This window comes from Puma concolor, chromosome A2 (genome assembly GCF_028749965.1).
Source record: "Puma concolor isolate L17-30 chromosome A2, mPumCon1.1.hap2, whole genome shotgun sequence".
NCBI classification, from domain to species: domain Eukaryota; kingdom Metazoa; phylum Chordata; class Mammalia; order Carnivora; family Felidae; genus Puma; species Puma concolor.
In genome coordinates, this window is record NC_141668.1 from 150,006,063 (window position 1) to 150,028,573 (window position 22,511).

General features: G+C 44.9%; 1 protein-coding gene across 2 annotated transcripts in view; it reads left to right on the forward strand.

Annotated features, from left to right (window-relative positions):
- DCP1A (decapping mRNA 1A) overlaps nt 1–18,742 on the forward strand; it is a 58,434-nt gene extending 39,692 nt beyond the window's left edge. For both annotated transcript variants that reach the window (XM_025915732.2, XM_086697930.1), the window contains 4 exons: nt 9,957–10,709; nt 12,648–12,713; nt 14,237–14,455; nt 14,765–18,742. In XM_025915732.2, the coding sequence (XP_025771517.2) occupies nt 9,957–10,709; nt 12,648–12,713; nt 14,237–14,455; nt 14,765–14,845 (1,119 nt within the window). In that variant the 3' untranslated portion in view covers nt 14,846–18,742. The remainder of the gene's footprint in view (nt 1–9,956; nt 10,710–12,647; nt 12,714–14,236; nt 14,456–14,764) is intronic.
- Nucleotides 18,743–22,511: the final 3,769 nt, after the last annotated feature.

Consider the following 22,511-nt stretch of genomic DNA (forward strand, 5'->3'; position numbering starts at 1 on the left):
CCCTGCCTCATCTCTTACTTCCTGCCTTGCTTGCCCTGGTCTCGTTGGCCCTTCTGCCTTTCCACAAATGTGCCAGGCTTGCTCCTGCCTCAGGACAGGCCTTTGCACTTGTTGCCTTCGCCTGGAGTACTTTCCTCCCATATAGGGCTTGCTCCCTTTCTTCCTTCAAATCTTAAGCATTCTCCATACAGGTGAGGCCTTCTCTGGTCACCCTGTTTTAAAGAACCCTTACCCCTGTCCTCCCATGCCTTATTTTCTCCCTAAGGCTTCACCAGCTAACCTGGTTTGCTGTTTTCTTACTGTGTGCACTATGTCTCCTCCCCATCTGAATGTAAGCTCCTGTGGGGGCAGGCACTTCTGTCTGCCTTGTTTGTTGCCATATCCCCCGCACTTAGCATTGTAAATATTTGTTGACTAAATTAGTTTTCTTTATAACCAATGGCTTGATAAATGAACAAATACCAAGTAAAACCCATAGCTTTTTAATTAAACTTCTTATTTTGAGATAATTACAGATTCACATGCAGTTACAAGAAATAATAGAGGGGCACCTGGGTGGCTCAGTAAGCTAAGCGTCCAAGTCTAAATCAAGACATCTCAGGTCATGATTTCATGGTTCGTGAGTTTGAGCCTTGCATGGGGCTCCGCACTGTCAGATTGGGGTTCTCTTTCCCTCTCTCTCTGCCTCTACCCCTCCTGCGTGCACACATGTGCACACGTACGCTCTCTCCAAATAAACTTTAAAAAATAAATACAGAAAGATCCCATTTCTGTATTTACCCTTTACCCATTCCCCCACTGATGACAGCTTGCAAAATAAAGTACAATATCACAACTAGGATACCGGTAAAATCTACCCATCTGGTTCACATTTCCTCAGTTTTATTCACATTCACTTCTGTGTTTATGTGCACGTCTATATTTCTGTGCAATTTTATGTCATATGTAGCTTTGTATATCCAACACCACAGTCAAGATACCGAAGACTTACATCAACACAAGGATCCTTTGTGTTGTGCTTGTATTCTCACACTGACTTCCCTGTCATACTTCCTTTCCCTCTCCTCCCATCCTTAACCCTGGTAGCCACGAAGCTGTCCCCATTTCTATAATGTCATTTCAAGGATGTTATGTAAATGGAATGATATAGAAACCTTTGGGATTTTCTTTCTTCATTTAGCATGATTTCATTGAAATTATTAGGTTTTTCAGTAGTTTGTTCCTTTTTACTCTTCCACCCAGTCAAGTAGAAGTACCAAAATGTGTTTAACCATTTCTGGCAGTTTGCCTGTTGAAGGACATCTGGGTAGTTTTCAGTTTTTAGCTGTTGCAAATAAAACTTCTGTGAACATTTCTGTACAGGTTTTTGTGCAGAAATTTCCATTTGTCTCGGATAAATGCCCAGGAGTGCAGATGTTGGGTCATTTGGTAATTTCATGTTTTAGTTTATTAAGAAACTGCCATAGTGTTTTCCAGAAAGGCTGTACCATTTTACATTCCCATCAGCAATATATCCATAATGTTTTTAGATATTTAGATGATGATTTAAGCCAGTTTTTTAATACTATATTCCCATGCTTCATTTTTACTGTGTTTGCATTTAGAGTCCTGAAGGTCAAACATATATTAAAAACTATGCTAGGGGCGCCTGGGTGGCGCAGTCGGTTAAGCGTCCGACTTCAGCCAGGTCACGATCTCACGGTCCGTGAGTTCGAGCCCCGCGTCAGGCTCTGGGCTGATGGCTCGGAGCCTGGAGCCTGTTTCCGATTCTGTGTCTCCCTCTCTCTCTGCCCCTCCCCCGTTCATGCTCTGTCTCTGTCTGTCCCATAAATAAATAAAAACGTTGAAAAAAAATTTTTTTAAAACTATGCTATATAAAATGCAATTTTTGCAAAACATGTGTTGAGGGAGAGAAGGAACATCCTGCCTGTGTTCCTTCTGGTCCGGCTTATCAGCCCTGGGTGTTCAGTGGAGGCAGTCACTTCCCCTTTGCTTTCTGAATGATGGGCTTAAGGGTTCTTGCACTGCCAACTCCCAGAGTTCTTGTCAGAACCAAATGAAGAAACAGACCCAGGACCCAGAGAACCATTTAGAGCACAGACCTTAGGATAAAAGAGGTTTCCTATTACTGATCAGTATTATAATTCAAACCAGGCTCAGGAAGTCAATGCCTGCTTTCTGAAAGGGTAAACAAAGCTTCCCAGAGCCCTGCCCAATATCCAGAGTCTGTCCTCGGCACTGCAGCAGAGTACTCTCACGTCTCAAGAGTACAGCAGGTGGCAGGCCACACTCTTCTTGGCTGGATAGGTTTTGCAGTGGGTTGGAGCAGCACTCCAACCACGGCCAGGAGAAAGGCGGGGAGGAAATGAGAACTACGCAGAGATTTCCGGGCAATTGCAAACAATCAAAATGCTCTTAAGCTTTGTTTCTTAAGTCCAGTAGCACCTGGTGTTAGCATTTTTATTGTACAGAGAATAGCTCTTCACATGGCAACATAAATTATATAATCATGAGATGAAGGTAGCATTAACACCAGTATTGTATGTGTGTGAAAACTGAGACCCAGGCTAATTTTTTTTTTAATTTTATTTTAAGTAGGCTCCACATCCAATGTGGGACATGAACTCACAACCCCGAGACCAAGAGTCACATGCCGTATTGACTGAGCCAGCCAGACACCCTGAGACTCACATTAATTTTGTAAAACTCTAGCTGCTCTAGGATTTGAACAGTTTCTTACTGGGATATAATTAATACATAGTATACATATTCAAATCTAAAGTGTCAACCTTGTAACATTTTATAAATGTAACTTAAACATTGTAACTACCACCAAGATCAAGAGATAAAAAATTTCCATCACCTTAAAAGCAATAAAAAATGAGTTAATTTGCCACAAATAGGGCAACTGCAATGAAAAGGAGAAAAAAATCTTAATCATTAAGTTTATTTTATTTTATTTTTTAACGTTTATTTATTTTTGAGACAGAGACAGAGCATGAACGGGGGAGGGTCAGAGAGAGAGCGGGAGGCACAGAATTTGAAACAGGCTCCAGGCTCTGAGCTGTTAGCACAGAGCCCGACGCAGGGCTTGAACTCACGAACCGCGAGATCATGACCTGAGCTGAAGTCGGACGCTTAACCGACTGAGTCACCCAGGCGCCCCTTAATCATTAAATTTAAAGACATTTATTTTTATGCATAGCTTCCATTGTATTATACATTAGAGGCTCTTTGTAATAAACTTTCAAACCAAGTTAATAACAGGGGGAGTGAGAAATGGACCCCAAGGAATGCCTTAAGAACCATAAAACACTGTCCATTGAAAGATGAAGGAAGAGTGTGAGGGGCACCTGGGTGGCTCCACCAGTTAAGCGTCCGACTCTTGATTTCGGCTCAGGTCATGATCTCACGGTTCATGAGTTGAAACCCGGCATCGGGCTCTGCCCTGACGGCTCAGAGCCTGCATGGGGCTCATTCGTTCTCTCTCTCTCTCTCTCTCTCTCTCTCTCTCTCTCTCTCTCTCTCTTTCTCTCCCCCTCTACCCCCCCTTTCCTCTCTTTCTCTCTGTCCCTTCCCTGTTCACACACACTCACACACTCTCTTTTTCTCTCAAAATAAATAAACTTAAAAAAGAAAGAAAGAAAGGAAAGATGAAGGGGAGTTTGACGAGCTGTAGCTGCTCAGCCTGTCAGCAAAAGCTCCGGTGTTGGATCTGTGGGCACACAGGGTTCCGCTGGGCACACAGAGAATTGTACCCTCCCGTGAGAATAGTGCTGCCGCTATTCCCTCCTTCTCACAGTCTTCTGAGATCCCAGTTTATAGGTCAAAGTGATCTGGATCTTGTCAGAAGCCATGTGATTGACTAAAATTAGCTTAAATCCATAATCAACCCTCCACACAGATTGTACACGTGTTTAGTAACACTGCCACCTGGTGCTGAGGAGCAAATGCTGTCAAGTCCCGATAATATTCGGTTCCATTTCAGTTTCACAATTCACAAGTCCCTTGGGACTATTTCCCTGGTATGTTTTATATTGCTTTTTGGTTCCTAAAGAATACATAGCTTCTGGTGTGCCCAGTACACTTGACCAGGTCAGAAATCTGACATGGACACCATAGGTCCAGACAGAAATAGGAAATTCCCTAAGTGACAAGAGCTGTGGGGTGAGGAAGGAATAGAAAAGCCTAATTCAGTATATTGGAATTTGGCGGTGCACATACTCTTCCTCCCAGAATCCCATTTCACAGGGAGAATGGTGAGACTAACCCTTGATGTAAGGGAGGCATTGCAAAACATGGAGTCCAGACTTGAAGCATATTCAGACATGAGGGAAGAAGAAAATTCCCCTTTTCTGTGGATGAGGCGAGATGAATCCATGAATAAGTAAGTCCAAGTACCAGAGCAGTGCAGCCAGTTTTTCTTGTCCTGGGCAGAAGGTAGAAGGGTCCTCTCAAATGCAGAGACCGTAAAGCCTTTGTGTGGAGAAGCATGCTTCCTTCTCGTGTCTCTTGTGACTGATTCAGCAGCCGGGTACATATTTCCAAAAGTTGGGCACGGTTTGACCTGTAGCCATCTCTTAGGTGTATCTCTGTTTTCCGGAAGTCCTTATCGTTATCCAGTTGAGTAGGTGTCCTAGACTATACTTATTCGACATCTCAGTGCAGGGGCATAAGGGTCAAGAGCATGGACTTACTGTTAGCACTGGGTTGGAGTCTGGGTCTGTCGTACTCGGGTGTCACCTACAAAGTGGCAGTGCTACTAGCACTGCCCTCACTGATGAGTGATGCGTGTCAGGTGTGCAGCACAGGGACCCCCCCCCACACAGTACATGTCCTGTCTGAGGTCAGTCTTCCTGCTGTCGTAACTTCGTTTATCTCTTCTTACAGAGATTCCTCTGAAACCCTATGAATTACCACACATCCTATTCAAGAGACAGTCTGAGAATGTTTCTGACCTGGCAGAAGTTGTAGGGAGGCTGCATGGAGAAATCTCGAAGCTTTCTGCTACTTTTGCAATCAGGGTTCAGGGCTCTCCAATATGGTTTCTTTTTTTTTTTTTAATTTTTTTTTTTAATGTTTATTTATTTTTGAGAGAGAGTGCAAGTGGGGGAAGAGCAGAGAGAGAGCAGACCCCAGGCTCTGAGCTGTCAGCACAGAGCCCGACACAGGGCTCAAACTCATGAGCAGCAAGATCATGATCTGAGCCTAAGTTGGACACTCCTCCAACTGAGCCACGCAGGTGCCCCAGTTTCATTTTTTAATGTGAAGTCAATTTTAAACTGTTAGAAATACTTTTTTTTTTTTAAGCATAAGTGTAAAAACATTCAAAATGTACATGCAGGTAATTTTAATTGTTCAAAAGTCCATTTATGTTCCACTAGACAGGTAAAAATTGCTACCTGAGTCATGCCATTTTTGAAGCCAAAGGTGTATTTCATGTTGAGTTATCTCTATGTCATGTTGTTTGATTGCTCCTTTTCTTATAATGTAAAATATTTGTATTCTTACCTGGGAAAGACTCAAGTTTTTGCAAAGTAGGATAGCCCCAATGTGGTCTGTATTTCTCAAAGTATGTACATCCACACGTTGTTTTGTGTGTATATACATACATATAAAACAGGATGTGGTGGTTAAGATTGACATAATTTGTATTAATGAATAAAAATTAGTGTAGTTTTCCAGTACTTTTTGCCAAGCAGTCTTGACCATTTTGTTCTAAACGTAATGTGTATAAAAAGAGAATTAACCCAACTCAAAAATGGGCAAATGACTTACATAGTCATTTTTTCAAATCTACAAATGGCCGATGTGTTGGCAAGAACGTGGAGAAGTTAGAACCATTTTGCATCATTGGTAGAAATATAAAATGGTGCAACAGCTTTGGAAAACAGTTTGGAAGGTCCTCAATTCTATTCCTGGGTGTATACCCAAAAGAATTGAAAACAAGGATTAAACATACTTTACACCAGTGTTTGTAGCAGCATTATTCACAATAGCCAAAAGGTGAAAACAGCCCAAGTGTCAATGCTCAGATGAATGGGTAGACAAGATGTGGTATATGCATACAAATGGAGTATTTGTCAGCGTTTTTAAAAGGAAGGAAATTCTGACACATGGTACAGCATAGATGAATTTTGGGGACACTGTGCCAAGAGCGAAGTAAGCCAGTCACAAAAGGCCAAGTATATGATTGCACTTAAACGAGGTACGTAGAGTAGGCAAATTCATAGGAACAGAAAGTAGAATAGAGATTATCAGGGGCTGTGAGTGAGGAAGTAGATAATGGTGGTAGTTATACAGCATTGTGAATGTACTGAATGCTGCTGAGTTTTACACTTAAATATGGCTAAAATGGTAACTTTGGTTATGTATATTTTGCCATCACTGTCAGAAATCGGTGGGGAGGAGTGGAATTATGTCTGTGCTCATCAGTGGACATTTATGATGCCAGAGATCTAAAAGTGAATCAATCCTAGTGCCCATCTGGGAAAATGGAACCTATGCACCCCTGCTACTAGTTATGTGGCCTGGACAGAGAGGACGAGAAGTGTGTCCCAAATGGGAATTTGCTGTCTGTTTTTGAATTACCTTGAATGGATCTGAAATGATACCAGTGAGTTTTAAATAAACAACTATGTCTTTTTTTTATATTTAACGTTTATTTTTGAGAGAGACAGAGAGAGAGAGAGAGAGAGAGAGAGAGACAGAGCACAAGCAGGGAGGGGCAGAGAGAGAAGGAGACACAGAATCCTAAACAGGCTCCAGGCTCTGAGCTGTTAGCACAGAGCCTGATTGCTGGGCTTGAACTCATGAACTGTGAGATCATGACCTGAGCCGAAGTCAGACGCTTAACTGACTGAGCCACCCAGGAGCCCCAACAACTGTGTCTTTAATGAGTCATTGCATCAGGGCATGACAGATTTATAATACTACAGCCTTGATAGCCCATCAGGTGGTAGTGTTATTTTGCATCACGGGGTATGATATTCCAGAAGGATTTGATGAATTTTTAATATTCTAACATAGTATTTGATGTTTCTTAAAACATATATAAACACAGGTTTATTATGATTGCTAGTAAGACTGTCTGGTGTTCATATAATGATAATAGCCAACTTCCATTTATCGAATGCTTGTTGGGCACCAGGTATCATATTGAGAAATTAACTTTCACATCAGCTCTGTGAGAAGTAATTGCCATAATTGCCCCCATTTTTCAGATGAGGTAACTAAATAGACTATAATTTTCCCAGCTAAGCTGGGAATTAAATCTGGGTGTCTTTGATTTCGGATCCTAAACTCTGCAACTTTTTCAGAAGTAAAAACATAAGGAAATTAAACCGTATACAATCTTTTGCATTTTTTTTTTTTTTTTTTTTTTACCTCCACAGTTTATAATAGATGTTAGTGCTACATTGTATTTGAAGTAAGATCCTGAATCTGGAAAATTCCTTAAAGTACAAGAAGTGTTGTGACTACAGCATTAATGGGGGGGCGGGGGGGGGGTGGGGCCTGAATCTTGCCATTTGAGAATCCCTTCACTTAAAGCCTTTTGTCCCATTAACTTGCCAAGAAATATTACATTAATTCTCTTTACTGGATATTTTCTAAGAAGAAATGATTCGGTATGGAATTACAATTTTCTTTTTTTTAATTTTTTTTATTTAACGTTTATTTATTTTTGAGACAGAGAGAGACACAGCATGAACGGGGGAGGGGCAGAGAGAGAGGGAAACACAGAATCGGAAGCAGGCTCCAGGATCTGAGCCATCAGCCCAGAGCCCGACGCGGGGCTCGAACTCGCGGACCGCGAGATCGTGACCTGAGCCAAAGTCGGACGCTTAACCGACTGAGCCACCCAGGTGCCCCAGGAATCACAATTTTCTACAACTAGAGGAAGTTTCTGCCTCTTCTCCACAACTGTTCCTTTGCCCCACCTCCGTTCTCTCACCCAGCAGGTGATAAGACACCCCAGTGGCACTCCCTTTCCATCCACCCCTCACAAGTGAGCCACCCTGCACACCCCCTGGGTACTGGCCTCCTTTCCCCGGTTCCCTCCACAGCAGAGGGAGCCTCAACCCCTCCCCTAAGAACCTGCTGCCAGTAAGTCCCTCTCTTCCCCACCCCACGCATCTCAGCACAGTGTCCTGGGCACCTGCTAAACCCGATACAGGTGTCCCCACCGTCCCCTTTTCAAAAGTTCACATTAAGCCACTTTTGCTTTTAGGAAAGACCCACGTCGGTAACTGTTTTGCCAACCGAAAGAAATCCAAAGACAGTTTTTGCTTGTGTGGAAAGAGATAAAAAGTGAAATAACATTGGACATTTGAGCTACTGATGCAGCGGGCACCCTGGACAGAGGGCAGCCCTGCCCAGCCCCTTCCCCAGGAACCACACTCAGCACCCCAGCCTCAGGCCGCCACAGCCTTGACCTGGGTCTGTGAGCACCTGTTAGCAAGATGTGTTCTAAGGTATCAGAAAAGCTGAAGAGAGGGGCGCCTGGGCGGCTCAGTTGGTTAAGCGTCCAACTTCAGCTCAGGTCATGATCTCAACCATTCATGGGTTCGAGCCCCACGGCAGGCTCTGTGCTGACAGCTCAGAGCCTGGAACGTGCTTCAGATTCTGTGTCTCCCACTCTGATCCTCCCCTGCTTATGTTCTGTCTCTCTCTGTCTCTGTCTCTTTCTCTCAAATATAAATAAACATTAAAAATTTTGTAAAGAAAAGCTGAAAATGGGTTATTTGGGGGACCCAGAGATACTCAGAATTTTTCCATATGAATCAATGGTAATTGCTTCTTCACTTTCTGCCATTTTGGCTTAGAAACATTTCCCAGGAACGCTCCCCCTTCAGATAGCAGGGAAACCTGTAACTACTTGTCACACAGATGCAGCAAACACTTGCTTGGGAAAACCAGTGCTTTTTTCCTGTAGAAATGTGGTCACACCATAGTGCACTCATCCTTCTGCTTCAGGGGCAGTGTAGTGTCGGGCCTTTATCAGCCTTCTGAGGAACTGAAAACCGTGTGTTTCAGCGAACCGTCTTTTTCCACGTGAATATATATCTGAGCAGCTAAGTAGTGTACACGCTTATGGAATAAAACCATATGTCGAGGCTGTATGTGTTTTCAAAGTACTTAGGTTAGTTCCCCACTGGAACACAAGCCCTGTGAGGGTCAGACTTTTTTTGTTCCTCCCTACTGTGTCCTGGGGGCACAGGTCAGCGCAGGTCCTGGCACCCTGCAGGCACTCTGAAAATAAAGGGTAAATGAATATGACCATAGCACATGAAGGGAAGGTGCAGGAAAGCTCAGGAGTGGAAAGCATAAATATTCCCCCTCCACATCATTGCAGTAGTATCAGTAAGCCAGACCACTACAGCAGATGCAAAGTGAACATTCTCAGACCTACATGTCTGCTTCTTCTGAAGGAATCTGTGATCTTGTAGTAGGAAGGAGGAAAGGCCTGCTATTTTAAAAAACAGTTCAGTTTATTTTCTGGTACTTAAGACCTAGTCCTCAAGGTGCAGTGCCTAGCTTTTTATCAAGAACTATGAAAATAAAGATAGGATTACTTACTCAGCATTTGGTCCCTCTGTCCTCTTGAGTATTATTTCCTTGCTTGTGTTACTGGTACAGGGCAACCAAGCACTATTTGTAATATTTCTCCTTTACGTTATATCCCTTTGCCAAGAAAACAAGGTGATTTCTAACACTATCCTGGGAGTCCCTAAAACTTGGATCTTAGTACAAATGCAGATTTCTGCCCACCAGCTTGGGGAGACAAGATGCATTTTGGCCTTAGTCCCTAGCACATCTTCAGTTTGTTCCATTTCCTTATTTTCAGACTCCATCTATCGTTGCTTCTGCAAAATGTTTTGGTTAATGGGAAAGAAGTCTGGTTACACTGGTTTGCAAGAGATTTCTTTCATTGGGCAGTTTGATTTGTTTTTCAGTCTGCTCCATCTGGACACAAACACCTGACAGTGGAAGAATTATTTGGAACCTCTTTGCCAAAAGAACAGCCAAGTGTTGTGGGTCTGGATTCAGAAGAAGTGGAGAAGCTGCCAGGAGATGCCTCCCAGAAAGAGCCCAGCTCATTCCTACCATTTCCCTTTGAGCAGTCAGGAGGAGCCCCTCAGTCGGACAACCTGGGTGTCCATCCTGCCTCCCACCACTCAGTCCAACCTGAAGTCCCCACCCCGGTGCTGATCACTCCCGCCTCCATCACACAGTCCAGTGAAAAACAGGCCCCGGTCTATGCCGTCCCGTTGCGCCCTGTGCTCAGTCCGACTCTACCAGCAGAAGCTCCTACGGCACAGGTTCCCCCCAGCTTACCCCGAAACACCACCATGATACAGGCGGTGAAGACCACACCGAGACAGAGGTCTCCACTCCTGAGCCAGCCAGTCCCTGAGCTGAGCCACGCCAATCTGACTGCCACCCAGAGCCCCTTCAGGGCCCCACTGAGTGTGACAAACACAGCTGGTACCTCGCTCCCAAGTGTTGATCTTCTCCAGAAACTCAGGTTGACCCCACAGCATGACCAAATACAGACGCAGTCACTTGGGAAAAGTGCCATGACATCCGGCTTTTGTTCAGCAGCCGGCCAGCTGGCCACACCTGAGAGCTTCATAGAGCCTCCCCCTAAGACTGCAGCCGCGCGAGCCTCAGCATCCCTCAGCAACATGGTGCTTGCTCCCCTTCAGGTACCGGCAGGAGGGTGGGGGGCTCTAACTGGGTAGGATGGGGCTGCAGAGGCCTTGATGTTGACGCCCATGAGACAGTCGCTTCAAAGAGACGACTGTTCCGTACACCCAGGGCAGGAAGACAGGAGGTGGAAAGCCCAGTAATGAACAGCTAGACCATTGGTACACGGTGTTGTGACTCAGTTCCACTTTCCCAGATATCTCAACTGATACAAGCTAAAAAACAATATCGGTATTTTCCTGTCAGGGCATGCGTTGTAGGGGGTTTTGTTTGTTTCTGCCTGACAATTCCGGGAGTCTGCATTTGACTCGGGACCATAGATCCAGATTATCCCCAGCGTTGTCTCATCCCCAACTCCCTTGGTACTCACTGAGTGCCCACCTCGGGCCATAATCACATCCCAGATTTGGAGATACGGGATCAAGTAAAACTTCCCAATGAAGCTCATATTCAGCTGAGATCTGAAGACTCAGTAGGAGTTAGTCAGCTCTTTCCTAGACGTAGAGAAAGTGTTTGAGGTCAGGAAAATAGTGTGTGCAGAGGCCTGGAGATGAGAGGCATTTGCTGAACTTAAAAGACCTGTAGTGTGGCCAGGCCTCCTCTGGGAGGACCTTGGGGGCGTAGGTACTGGCTGAGGAGCAGGACTTTGTAAACTCTGTGAAGCAGTCCGAGGCTTGTTCTCACAGCCCCAGGGGGCCTTTCTAGGGCTTTAAGGGGAGGTGGTGAGCTGGGAAAGGAGAAGCTGGAAGTAGGGCCACCCGAAGGAGGCCAGACAGTTACCCAGGCTTGAACTGGTGCGGCCTGACTTCGAGAGTGTGGACCAGCAGGTTTGTTAACAGGTGTGGGCAGTGGGGCCTGGTGGTCGATTGGGGGTGGGGCACGAAGAAGAGGCTTGCCACTCAGAGAGGGACGAGGCTGGTGAGTGTGCAGATGAGAGTCAGCTCCAACTGCGGTGATGCGTACGAGATCACACAGCTTCTCGAGAGGGGCAGAGTCTTCTGCTTGAGAGCAGTGTTGCTTGCCTCCCAAAACTTCAGTCCTGTGCCCTTTGATAAGAATCCAGTCTTAACATCATACCGAATAGTATTACACAGACGAGCCCATCATAATAATCATGTGTGATTTCTTAGTTAGTGGACTGTTCTGTTCCAGTCCTTTAAAATCTTGCACAGAAAGAAAGGGAGTTCAGTATCTTGGTTATATTGTTCAATTTTCATTTTGGGCCGTTTCTGTTGAGGTTCTCTGTAGTATAAGCAGAGAGAATGTTATAACAGATTGGTGTCACCCCCTGACACACCCGTGCCACCACTGTTCTGCCCCCTCCATGTTTTGGCCTTGGGGACAGCTCCCAGCTCTTCAGTGAGCCTCCTCACAGGGGACACTTACATACGTGTATATTTCCATTTCCATTTCATTTAAGGCCTGGGGCTTCACTGAATTCTAATGCATTTGCTCTACAGCAAGAAGTTCTTTATCTCCCAGTGAAGGAGGACAAAATGTAGCAAGCACATGGAAGGAAGGTGACTCTGCATGAGGACTGTTTAGTGCCGCCCTGTCCAGAGTCCACACGGCCTTAGCAAGGTCTCGTGCTGCCAGAACATGGCGTCTCTACAGACTCAACAGCAAAAATGTGCTTGGGCTGTCCCCAGCTCTTAGATACAGGTTTCTGCTTTCCTTAGAGACCTCTTGATGGCTCTGCACACAGCCCCTCTGTTAGGGAACCCGAGCGGTTCGGAGGCTGTCCCAGAGCCCTGGCCTCACAGATGACACATTGATTACGTTGTTAAATGTTGCTGTCAGCCTCTTCCCTCAGGAATCTAGGAGCTAGTTAATGTCTGAACTATTCCTTATTGCTAATGTGGGTTTATCCCCGGTCGCTGGGAAATCTTCATGGAAACTTGTTAGGTCTGTTCATCTTTTCTTTTTAAACATTGCAGTCTATGCAGCAAAACCAGGATCCTGAAGTCTTTGTCCAGCCTAAGGTGTTACCCAGTGCCATCCCGGTAAGGACCCCCTTTCTCTGAAGAACACATTATATTTAAGTTCTGCTGCTGTGTGTGCCATAGAACGTTGTACCTTTCAAGCCTAGAGCCCTCTTAGATGCCCCTCCTAGGCCAGGTTCCCCTGCCACCCCAGCCGAGTCCATCGCCACGGCCGCTGTAGGCTTCCAGTCACCCAGTCACCCTGGGCCTCCAGTCACCATCTCTGTACTGATGTCTTCCCTGACCGTACGCAGGGCAGGATCAGCCACCAGCTGGGCTGGGCGCTCTGTGTGTGTCAGCTGAGTGCACGTCAGCCTGGTTTCCGTGAGGAGGAGGTGCTCTTTGCCCCGGAAGAGCTGTGATGCCCTGGTTACGAGTCGCTGTTGTGCTCTGGGCGCTCATTGCTTCCCGCAGCTATAACGACAGCGCCTCCCGGGCCTGTGCACTCTGTCCTCTGCTTGTTCTCTCCTGATTCACTTTTTAAATGTTTTCCCCACCCTCCATTACCTACCAACCTCAAAGTGCACACTTATTTTTTTCAGTTCCTAAACTTCTATGTTCCCATTTGCCTTTGAGCCTTTGCACCCTCCTCAAGCCTTAGAACTTCAACTGCAGCCAGCTCCTGACTGGTGGTATGAACTGGTCTTCCCTATATCTCATCCTGCTGCGTGGGGATCAGCAGGGGCGCTCAGCCTGGCGTGGCACCAAACTGTGGCAGTTTATGAATGGGAGGGGTGACAGAAGAAAGGAATGTAAATGTCTGCTGATTGTATCAAATGTGGGAATTATTAAAAATGCTGATTATTACTGGCTTAGTGTATTCTGATGGTTAGCCATCGTTAGCATAGAAGCACATCTAAATGGGGGTAGATGTTCATTTTATTTGTAAGAGGTTGTGTCTTTGTTTTTTAATTTTTTTAAGGTTTTTATTTATTTTTGAGAGAGAGCAAGACAGACTGTGAGCAGGGGAGGGGCAGAGAGAGAGGGAGACACAGAATCTGAAACAGGATCCAGGCTCTGAGCTGTCAGCACAGAGCCCGACACAGGGCTCAAACCCACAAACTGTGAGATCATGACCTGAGCTGAAGTTGGATGCTTAACCAACTGAGCCACCCAAGTGCCCCAAGAGGGTGTATCTTTGATACCTGTAGTGGTATAATAAATGTATTAAACACTACAGAAGAAACTAATGCTTCATATAACTGGATTTTTTTATACCCCCCCCCCATTTTTTTTTTTTTGAAGTAAAATACAGATAAAGTGCAGGTGTTTTATGAGTTTTAACACACATATATTCCTTGGGTAACCACCCAGTCAAGACATGTAACATTTCCATCACCCCAGAAAGTTCTCTCTTGCCCTCTTCCAATCATTCCTGTGCTCCCCATATAAAACTTTACATTTTTAATTACCATAGGATTGTTCTTACTGTTCATATCTGGCTGTGGTCCTATTTCCTTTCTATGATGATCAGACTTGACATCCCAATAAACAGGCCCTTCGTCCTTTAACAAGCTTTGTTCATGACCATTGCTCCCCTGCAGGTCGCAGGCCCCACGCTGGTCACTGCAACAACCATGGCAGTGTCCTCAGTCCTGCTGTCGCCAAGTGTTTTCCAGCAGACAGTTACAAGGTCCGCAGACCTTGAGAGGAAAACAGGCGCCCCCTCTCCCCTGACTGTTGGAACATCAGAAAATCAGAGAAAGCCTTCCATTATTCTCAGCAAGTCTCAGCTCCAGGATACATTAATACATCTAATAAAGGTATGTAGGACATCAATGGAGTCTTTAAACTTTCATTCTTTAATTAAAAAAAATATGTAAGTTCTTCTTAGAAAATCCGTTCATAAAGTAAATTCAAGCCTAGCCAGGAGTAATGTTTCTCTCTTTCTGAACATACACTCCTAATGGAAAAGTGACTGAGTGAATTTCGAAGTATGGTTTGCACTTGTCTCTGGGTGGTGAGATTCTTTGGGTGATTAGTTCTACAAAGCATTATACAGGTTTTTTCCTAAACTTTTGTCAAGGAAGTAAGTTCTACTGAGGTAAATGAAACATTACCATCTCTTCCAGAATGATTCCAGCTTCCTCAGTACACTTCACGAAGTCTACTTGCAGGTTCTGACCAAGAACAAAGACAACCACAACTTATGACTGGAGCAGAATAAATCCGAAGGCAGAATGTCGACCTCAGAAACAAATAGGCCTCGTCATGGAAACTTCTAAACAGAACTTTAAGTTGTGAGAATCCTGAAATTGAGCCTATGAGAAAGAGACTCATTCCTTAAGAATGTTTTCCAAGTGACGTTCTCAGTGATAATGGAGGTTTCACTGTGAAGCATCACCAGCAGACCTTTGTTTTGACAAAAAAAAAAACAAAAACAAAAAAAAAGACCATTGTGTTAAAGTTGTGTGGGTGTTTTCATCAGCTCTAAGAAAGGATGTGAAATTAGGAGTCTGATTTTCAGCTTGCTTTCACTTTCAAGGTCTTAGGAGGGGTCACCAGCCTTGCAGCAGAATTCAGCCCAGCCGCGCCCCTTCTCCTGCTCCTCCCCACCGTAGAAACTCGAGTCTTAGGCTCATAGTCAAGTTCTGAAAAGAGCAGAAGTCTGCTCTGTGCAAAGTAGCTTCGAGTTTTAAGGATCAGAGTTTAAGTTGGCGAATAAAGACTGATTTGTTCCAAGTGAAGTATATTTTATATGAATGCCCCATCTGGGCCTTAAAAGTTCTGAAATTTCTCAGTTGTGCTTTGTTTCTAAGTGTCCCCGTGCTGCCATGCAGCGGCTCCCAGAGCAGTGATACCATGAGAAGAGGGCCCCGCCAGGCCCTGTGACAATATGGGAGTAGCATGTCACACCTTGGAAGCAAAGGCTGGGGCTGGTAGAGACCAAACGCGATCAGAAACCTTCACTTTATGTTAAACTCTTGAGTGGTTTGGACAGTGTTAAGTTTTGTGTGAAGTGTAGCCTTATTTTCCTTTTCTGTCTAAACGGAGAAATCATTGTTGATTGTTTTCCTTAACACTTTGACAAAAGGACCAGTGGACCAATCTGACAAAGCCATTCTGGTTCCATTCCTCGAGTCTACTGAGAGTAGTTTTAAAGCTATGCAGAAAAGGGAGCTTTTATTCACACTGCCCTTACTTTATTGTAGAATATGGAGGTAAAAACAAAGTGTGAAATTCAGAACTTTGCCAATGTATTCCTAGGCTGTGAGTACTTGTGCAGCCCAAAGTGTGAAGATGTGTAAAGATGCTTTGTTATGCTGCTATTGACCTGCCATGATTTATATTTATTCTTTTATGGCATGTAATGGTGATTAGTAATATTTTAATGTAGATTTTGATTTATTTCAGCAATAGTAATTTTAAGATACTCTTTGAATGAAAGTGTCTTCGTTTCTATGATACAGATCATTTTGTAGTATTTAACCAATTAAGATGCACTGCTTACTTTTCTGAGCACTATTTAATGATGGGGTAAAAACCCAATTGGCTCAACCAGCTAGCATAAGGATTAGCTATGAATAATGCTGATGGATGTGATGGTTCCTCGGAACAATCATTTAAGCTTTAATGGTAACTCAATCATAAATCCATAGATTTTTTTTTTTTCCTAGCTGAGATTTTAGAAAACTACTTGTGAATGACATACTTGTTTTAGTTTGGTCTTAGTTCTTTTTTAGCATAAAGAATACTTTAATTGGCTTTTGTTGGTCTAAACATGCTTCCTGGGCAACTTTTCTGCTTGTCAACTTAGTGTCTTCTCTTCCTGTCTACCTGGTTATTTGTGAATTGTTCAAAAGTCAGGGAAGCTCATACATTCTCATACTCCATTGGGAATAGTTTGTTTTCAAAAGTAGTGTGTAAACTCAGCAACCAAAAATGAATTGCTCGTACGTCACCCAGGAAGGAGAACATCGAAGTAAGATACAGCGTGTTACAGCAGGAGATGGTGTTGGGGGAGCCCATGTGACTCCAGAAACAGGTTTTCTCAGAGAAGAGGTTTGACTACACCCCCAGTGTAGCTTCAGTGGGCTTTGGCACGTGGAAGAATCAAGGGATTCTTGTTGTGATAGGCATTTGACTTGAAATGCCTTGAGTATGTATATAATATTATGTGGGAGTTAAGAGCAACTATCTTAAAGAGGGTCTGCAGTCAGATCTGTTAATGTTCACCCTTTAATTCCAAGCAAGGACTATGTTAGACAGAAAAGAGAATCTATGATAAGGTTTCTTTAGTGGGAAAATAAACTTTTAAGTGCCCAAGTCATGGAGACCTGAAAAGGGTAAGCCTGTTTCAACTCTAAGATTCATGTATGATTAACTTAAAATTCAGAAGCCAGAAGTTCACTGTCACGATTACCAGGAAGTTTAGGCCAGAATGAGTCCCCAGAAAAGTCAGGCTATGCCTGAACAGTCGCAGTTGTATGACCCTGGCCCGGAAGTCACAGCTCAGTTGCCTTACTCCTCGGTCACACTTACTTTCCAGAACCTCATGCTAGCTTAGGTTGCATGTTTACGTTGCTGCGGTGACTTCACTGGAACCTTCACTTCAAACCTTAGTTCAATCAGAATGGACATCAAAACACAGATGCTTCTTGCTAGTTCTGCATTTAGGCCACCATGTCCATCTGTGCGCCACCCCCCACCCCCCCCACCCCCACCCCCCTGCCCCAGGCCAGTGGGTGGCCCTGCTCTTGTGTTGTAGTCACGTGGTGTCCTGAATGGACTCCTGCACCTCCCAGACAGCCTTGTTCCTTTAAGGCAGAAGCCCCTCCTCATCGTGCGTCTCTCCAGAGTTCCTAAGGTGGGACTTTGAATCCTAAGTTTCCAAGTGACTGTCAGTGTCAGGAGACGCCTCTCATACTGTCTACGTGGGAGTGTCCACAGCTCACCTTCCAAGGCTTTTCAGCAGCCTTCACAGAGTGGTGTCTTGCAAAGAGCCCAAGTTGACTTGGGTCCTTCTCTGCTGAAGGCTGCACACACCTTGCTTAGAATGTGTCCGGCCCAATTTTGCATGTCAAGCATCTGTTCTTTTCCTGCCTGTGTTTCCTTGTAAGAACTATAAACCCTATCAAATCCTGTACTAGGTAAATATGTTTAAACCATGCAGCTTTATTCTTCCCCCCACCCCCCCAAGAATGTAGCTTGAAGTTTTCTCATTTGGGTAGAAGAGGCCATAACTGCCATTGTATTACTAATAATGCAACATGAAATTGAAGGTGCCTAACTGCTTAAAAAACAAAATCAGCCATCACACAGTAACGGCAAAAGGTAGAAACAGGAATGAGAGGGGGCACAGGCACGGGGCGTCTGGTCCACGTGAGTGAGGACAAGGATTCACGGGGACAGGTGTCCCGCATTCTTGCTGCATATTTGCTGCTGAGCACACGTTTCTTTCTTACCTAGCTTTGGTTTTCTTCAGTTGTGTTCAGAGTACCTTCTGGAACCAAGAGTGCCCTGTGTTTTCAGGTGTATAAAATGTTAAGACCTAAACCAAGTAAAGCACCTTGCACGGGCTTTTTAAAAGCTGTGCCTGAGAACATTTCCCTGAGTGGGCCGGGGCCTCAAGGAGCCTGTTTTCCAGCAAATTCAGCAGGAGAGATGTGTGCAATGTTTCGCTCGGTTTTGTATTTGACATCATTTGAAATGCTAAGATGCAATATCGTTCACTTTGGGGAAAATGCAGAAGCGTGTTTCCCTTTTACCTGTGTGATCCTTAAGAAATGTGTTTTTAAAATATGTGTTCTAAATGGTTTTTTATTCTGTATTACTGCTTTGGCCATGTGGCTCTCATGACTTTCCGTGTACCAGATTCTCTGCTCCCTGAGGCGTGGGGGTGAGAAGCTCTGGAATTACAGCAAGATTTTGTTCCATGAGCGCAATACTTCATCATTAACATTTTTAATGGTATGGATTTTATACCATCTGTGTATGTTTGCAAATATTAAGTTATTACATGTTTTCAAATGAGCATTTTTCATCCTAAATTTTATATGTTTGCAAATATATTTTTTTAATAAAAGTTCAAAACCAAGTTTTAGCACCTACTACATTTTAATTGTGTTTTTATTTAATTTATAGAAATGGAACTTCTAAATGAGTTGCTACCGTTTGCCAGAGCCTCGCACTGGTGAGATGGGTTAAGGTGAGAGAGCAAAGCTGCCAGAGAAAGCCTTTGGCTGTGTGTTTCCATCCTGGGCCCGGCCAGCTGGGCCACAGGCCACACGGGCTCCTGGGCCTGAAGACCCTGAGTCCTGGCGTCTGTGGATGAGCGCCTCCTTCCCTGGTAGCTAAACATTAAGTGTGTAAATTCTGTGAGTAGACAGCTAAAGAACTTCATTTACTCTGCTGTGGTTTCCCCAGATACAGAGTATGCTTTTTCTTTTTTCAAAATTTTATTTAAACTCTAGTTAGTTAACATACTGTACAATATTGGTTTCAGGAGTAGAATTCAATGACAACAACTAGTGCTCATCATGATAGAGGGTATGCTTTTTTTTTTTTTTTTTAGAGAGAACAAGCACAATCCAGGGAGAGGGGCAGAGGGAGAGAGGGGGAGAGAGAATCCCAAGGAAGCTCCATGCCATCAGTACAGAGCCCAACACGGGGCTCAATCTCATGAACCGTGAGATTATGTTGTGAGCCTAAATCAAGAGTTAAAACACTGAACCTACTGAGCCACCCAGGCGCACTGAGAGAGGATCTTAAGCAGGCTACACGCTCTGCATGGAGCCCAACTCAGGGCTCTATCCCATGACCCTAGGATCAGGACCTGAGCTGAAATCAGGAGTCGACCACTCAGTTGAGCCACCCAGGTGCGTCTAGGTTACGCTTCTAATCACAGACAAAAACACTGTTCTATGGGAGACTCTACAATCTGGGGTCAGTTCCCACATTCACTCCATTCATGAGTATCAAGCTATAATGTGCCCAGCATCCAGGATGGTAAGGGAAGAAAGAGGGAGGAAACTAGAATATAATCATTATAGGAAATAGAGAAAAGTTTAAAGAGGAAAAAACTGGTTAATCACCCATCTCCCTAACAACTGTTAACATTTTAGTAAAATCCAAACGAAATTTAGTTTAACTAAATTGTCAACAATTTAGTTTCCAAGCAAAATTCTCCATAAAATGTTTGTTATCCATGCCTACTTTCTTAAGGCAGAAGATAAGCTAGCCTGTCCTTTATGGCTGTTTACACACACACACACACACACACACACACACACACCCAGTCATGTACAGCCGCATGCTCCTTCAATACTTACGGATTGCTGTTCCTTATTTTCTTGGATTTTCACAGTGAACCATTTTAGGGAGAGGAAGTCGAACCTGAGAGCAGCTGGGGTTATGTGCCAAAGGTCGCTTATTAAGCCAGAATGGGGTCACAGACCTGAAGCCAAGCAGGCCGGAGAGCTGGTCTAGAATTCCTTTCTTGACTCTGCTGTCTCCATGATCAATCATCCTGGATTGCTTTTTGTAGTTTCTTGGGTCTCGTTACCACCTCTACCAGTGTTTGTTAAAAGCTAGAGTGGTCTGCTCACCTGCTGGTTTGTATCTGTCGGCGCCTAGGAAACCAGGTAACTAGGCTCATTGGAATTTCTTGAAAAACTAAGGTCAGTGGGTCCTGAATAAGAGCTGTAGCAGATGGGTTTTAGGTTTCTTAGTTGTCTCTAATGACGTGTTGTTTGGTGTGTTTGGTTTTTTTTGTGGGGGGGGGGGGGGGGGTTGGCCAGAGGCACTGGTTGTGCTTAGACTGATGTCAGTCCATCAGTCTGAAAAGGGCCCCAGAATGTGGAGCCCAGAAGACAGCCACAGTCCACAGGAACTGTTTTCTTACCAGGTCCCTGTCACTCCAGAAAAACGAGTCTGGTGCTGCCTGAGCCCTGGCAAGGCCTGGGTGGCTCCCTCAGCCAAACCGCCCCCCCCCCCCCATTTTCTGTGAAGTCTCTCGAAGATTTGGCAGCGGTGCCCTGGTTTCTGAAACAGGTGCAAACCTGAACCCCTGCACACATTGCTACCCAGGCCCCACTTTGTTGTTTCCCTGACATGTCCCCTCTCCCAGAGATTGTCCTTGCCAGATCTCTCACGGGAAGGGGTCTCTGCCCGAACAGAGCTGGACACCCTCTTTGTCCCACTGGCACTGAGAAGCTTTCCCGACTGAGGTCAGACCCCCACCCTCCACCAGGCTCTCTGGGTGGGGAAGGGGAGTCTAGTAATGGTGTGTGGGCTGTCGCCCCTGTTGAACATGAATGTCCAGGGGCTCCACCCCAGCAGGCACCTCGCTCCCTTTTTAAACAAATATTTTGTGATTCCTCCTTTACCATCCTGACCTGGAATTCACATAGAATAAACCTATGCCTGCACACACAATTTTAAAATAATATCCTGGGGCACCTGGGTGGCTCTGTCAGTTGAGCATCTGACTTTGGCTCAGGTCCTGATCTCACACTTTCATGAGTTCGAGCCCCACGTTGGACTCTGCTGTCAGTGCAGAGCCTGCTTTGGATTGCCTGTCCCTCTCTCCGCCCTTCCCCTGCTTATGCGCTCTCTCTCTCTCAAAAATAAATAAATATTTTTTTAATAAAATAATATCCTAATTGTGATATAAAGGAGAAATTTTAGGGGTGCCTGGGTGGCTCAGTTGGTTAAGTGTCCAGCTCTTGATCTTGGCTCAGATCATGATCTCATGGTTTGCAGGTTCAAGCCATACCTCAGGCTCTGTGTTGACTGGGCAGATTTTCTCTCCCTCTCCCTCTCTGTCTTCCCCTACACTGCTCACGCACATGCACACTCTCACTCTCAAAAATAAATAAACATTTAAATTTTTTTTTAATTTAAAGGAGAAATTTTTAAGTATTATAATGAAATGCTCCATATTAAGTATGTAAATGTTTGAGCACAACGACACACATTCCCCAAATTTGTAGAAAAGCCCTGCTTCACTCTGACACTTGTCCCCAGCCCACTCAAAAGATGGCTACTCTCTGGGCACCTCGGTAGCTCAATGGGTTAAGCCTCCAACTTTGGCTCAGGTCATGATCTTGCAGTTCATGAGTTTGAGCCCCACATCAGGTTCTGTGCTGACAGCTCAGAGCCTGAAGCCTGCCTCAGATTCTGTGTCTCCTCCTCTCTCGGCCCCTCCAGCACTCATGAACTCTTGCTTGCTCTCTTTCTCTCTCTCTTTCTCTCTCTCTCTCAAAAGTAAATGAGCATTGGGGCACCTGGATGGCTCAGTCGGTTGACTATCTGAATTCGGTTCAGGTCACAATCTCACAGTTCATGGGTTCGAGTCCCACATCGGACTCACTGCTGTCAGCCTGTCAGCATGGAGCCCACTTCAGATTTTCTGTCTCCCTCTCTCTGCCCCTCCCCTGCTTGTGTTCTCCCAAAAACAAATAAATATTTAAAAAATCAAATCAAACGATCAACATTTTTTTTTTTAAATTTTTTTTTTTCAACGTTTATTTATTTTTGGGACAGAGAGAGACAGAGCATGAACGGGGGAGGGGCAGAGAGAGAGGGAGACACAGAATCGGAAACAGGCTCCAAGCTCCGAGCCATCAGCCCAGAGCCTGACGCGGGGCTCGAACTCACGGACCGCGAGATCGTGACCTGGCTGAAGTCGGACGCTTAACCGACTGCGCCACCCAGGCGCCCCCAAACGATCAACATTTTTAAAAAATTAAAAAAAAAAAAAAAATGATGGCCCCTCTCCCACAACCACAAAGGGCCCGGCCAGGGCCCTGCACACCTGGGAGTCAGCCTCCTCCACCCCTCCGTCACCGCAGCCTGGCTCTTAGCTCTCCACGCCCA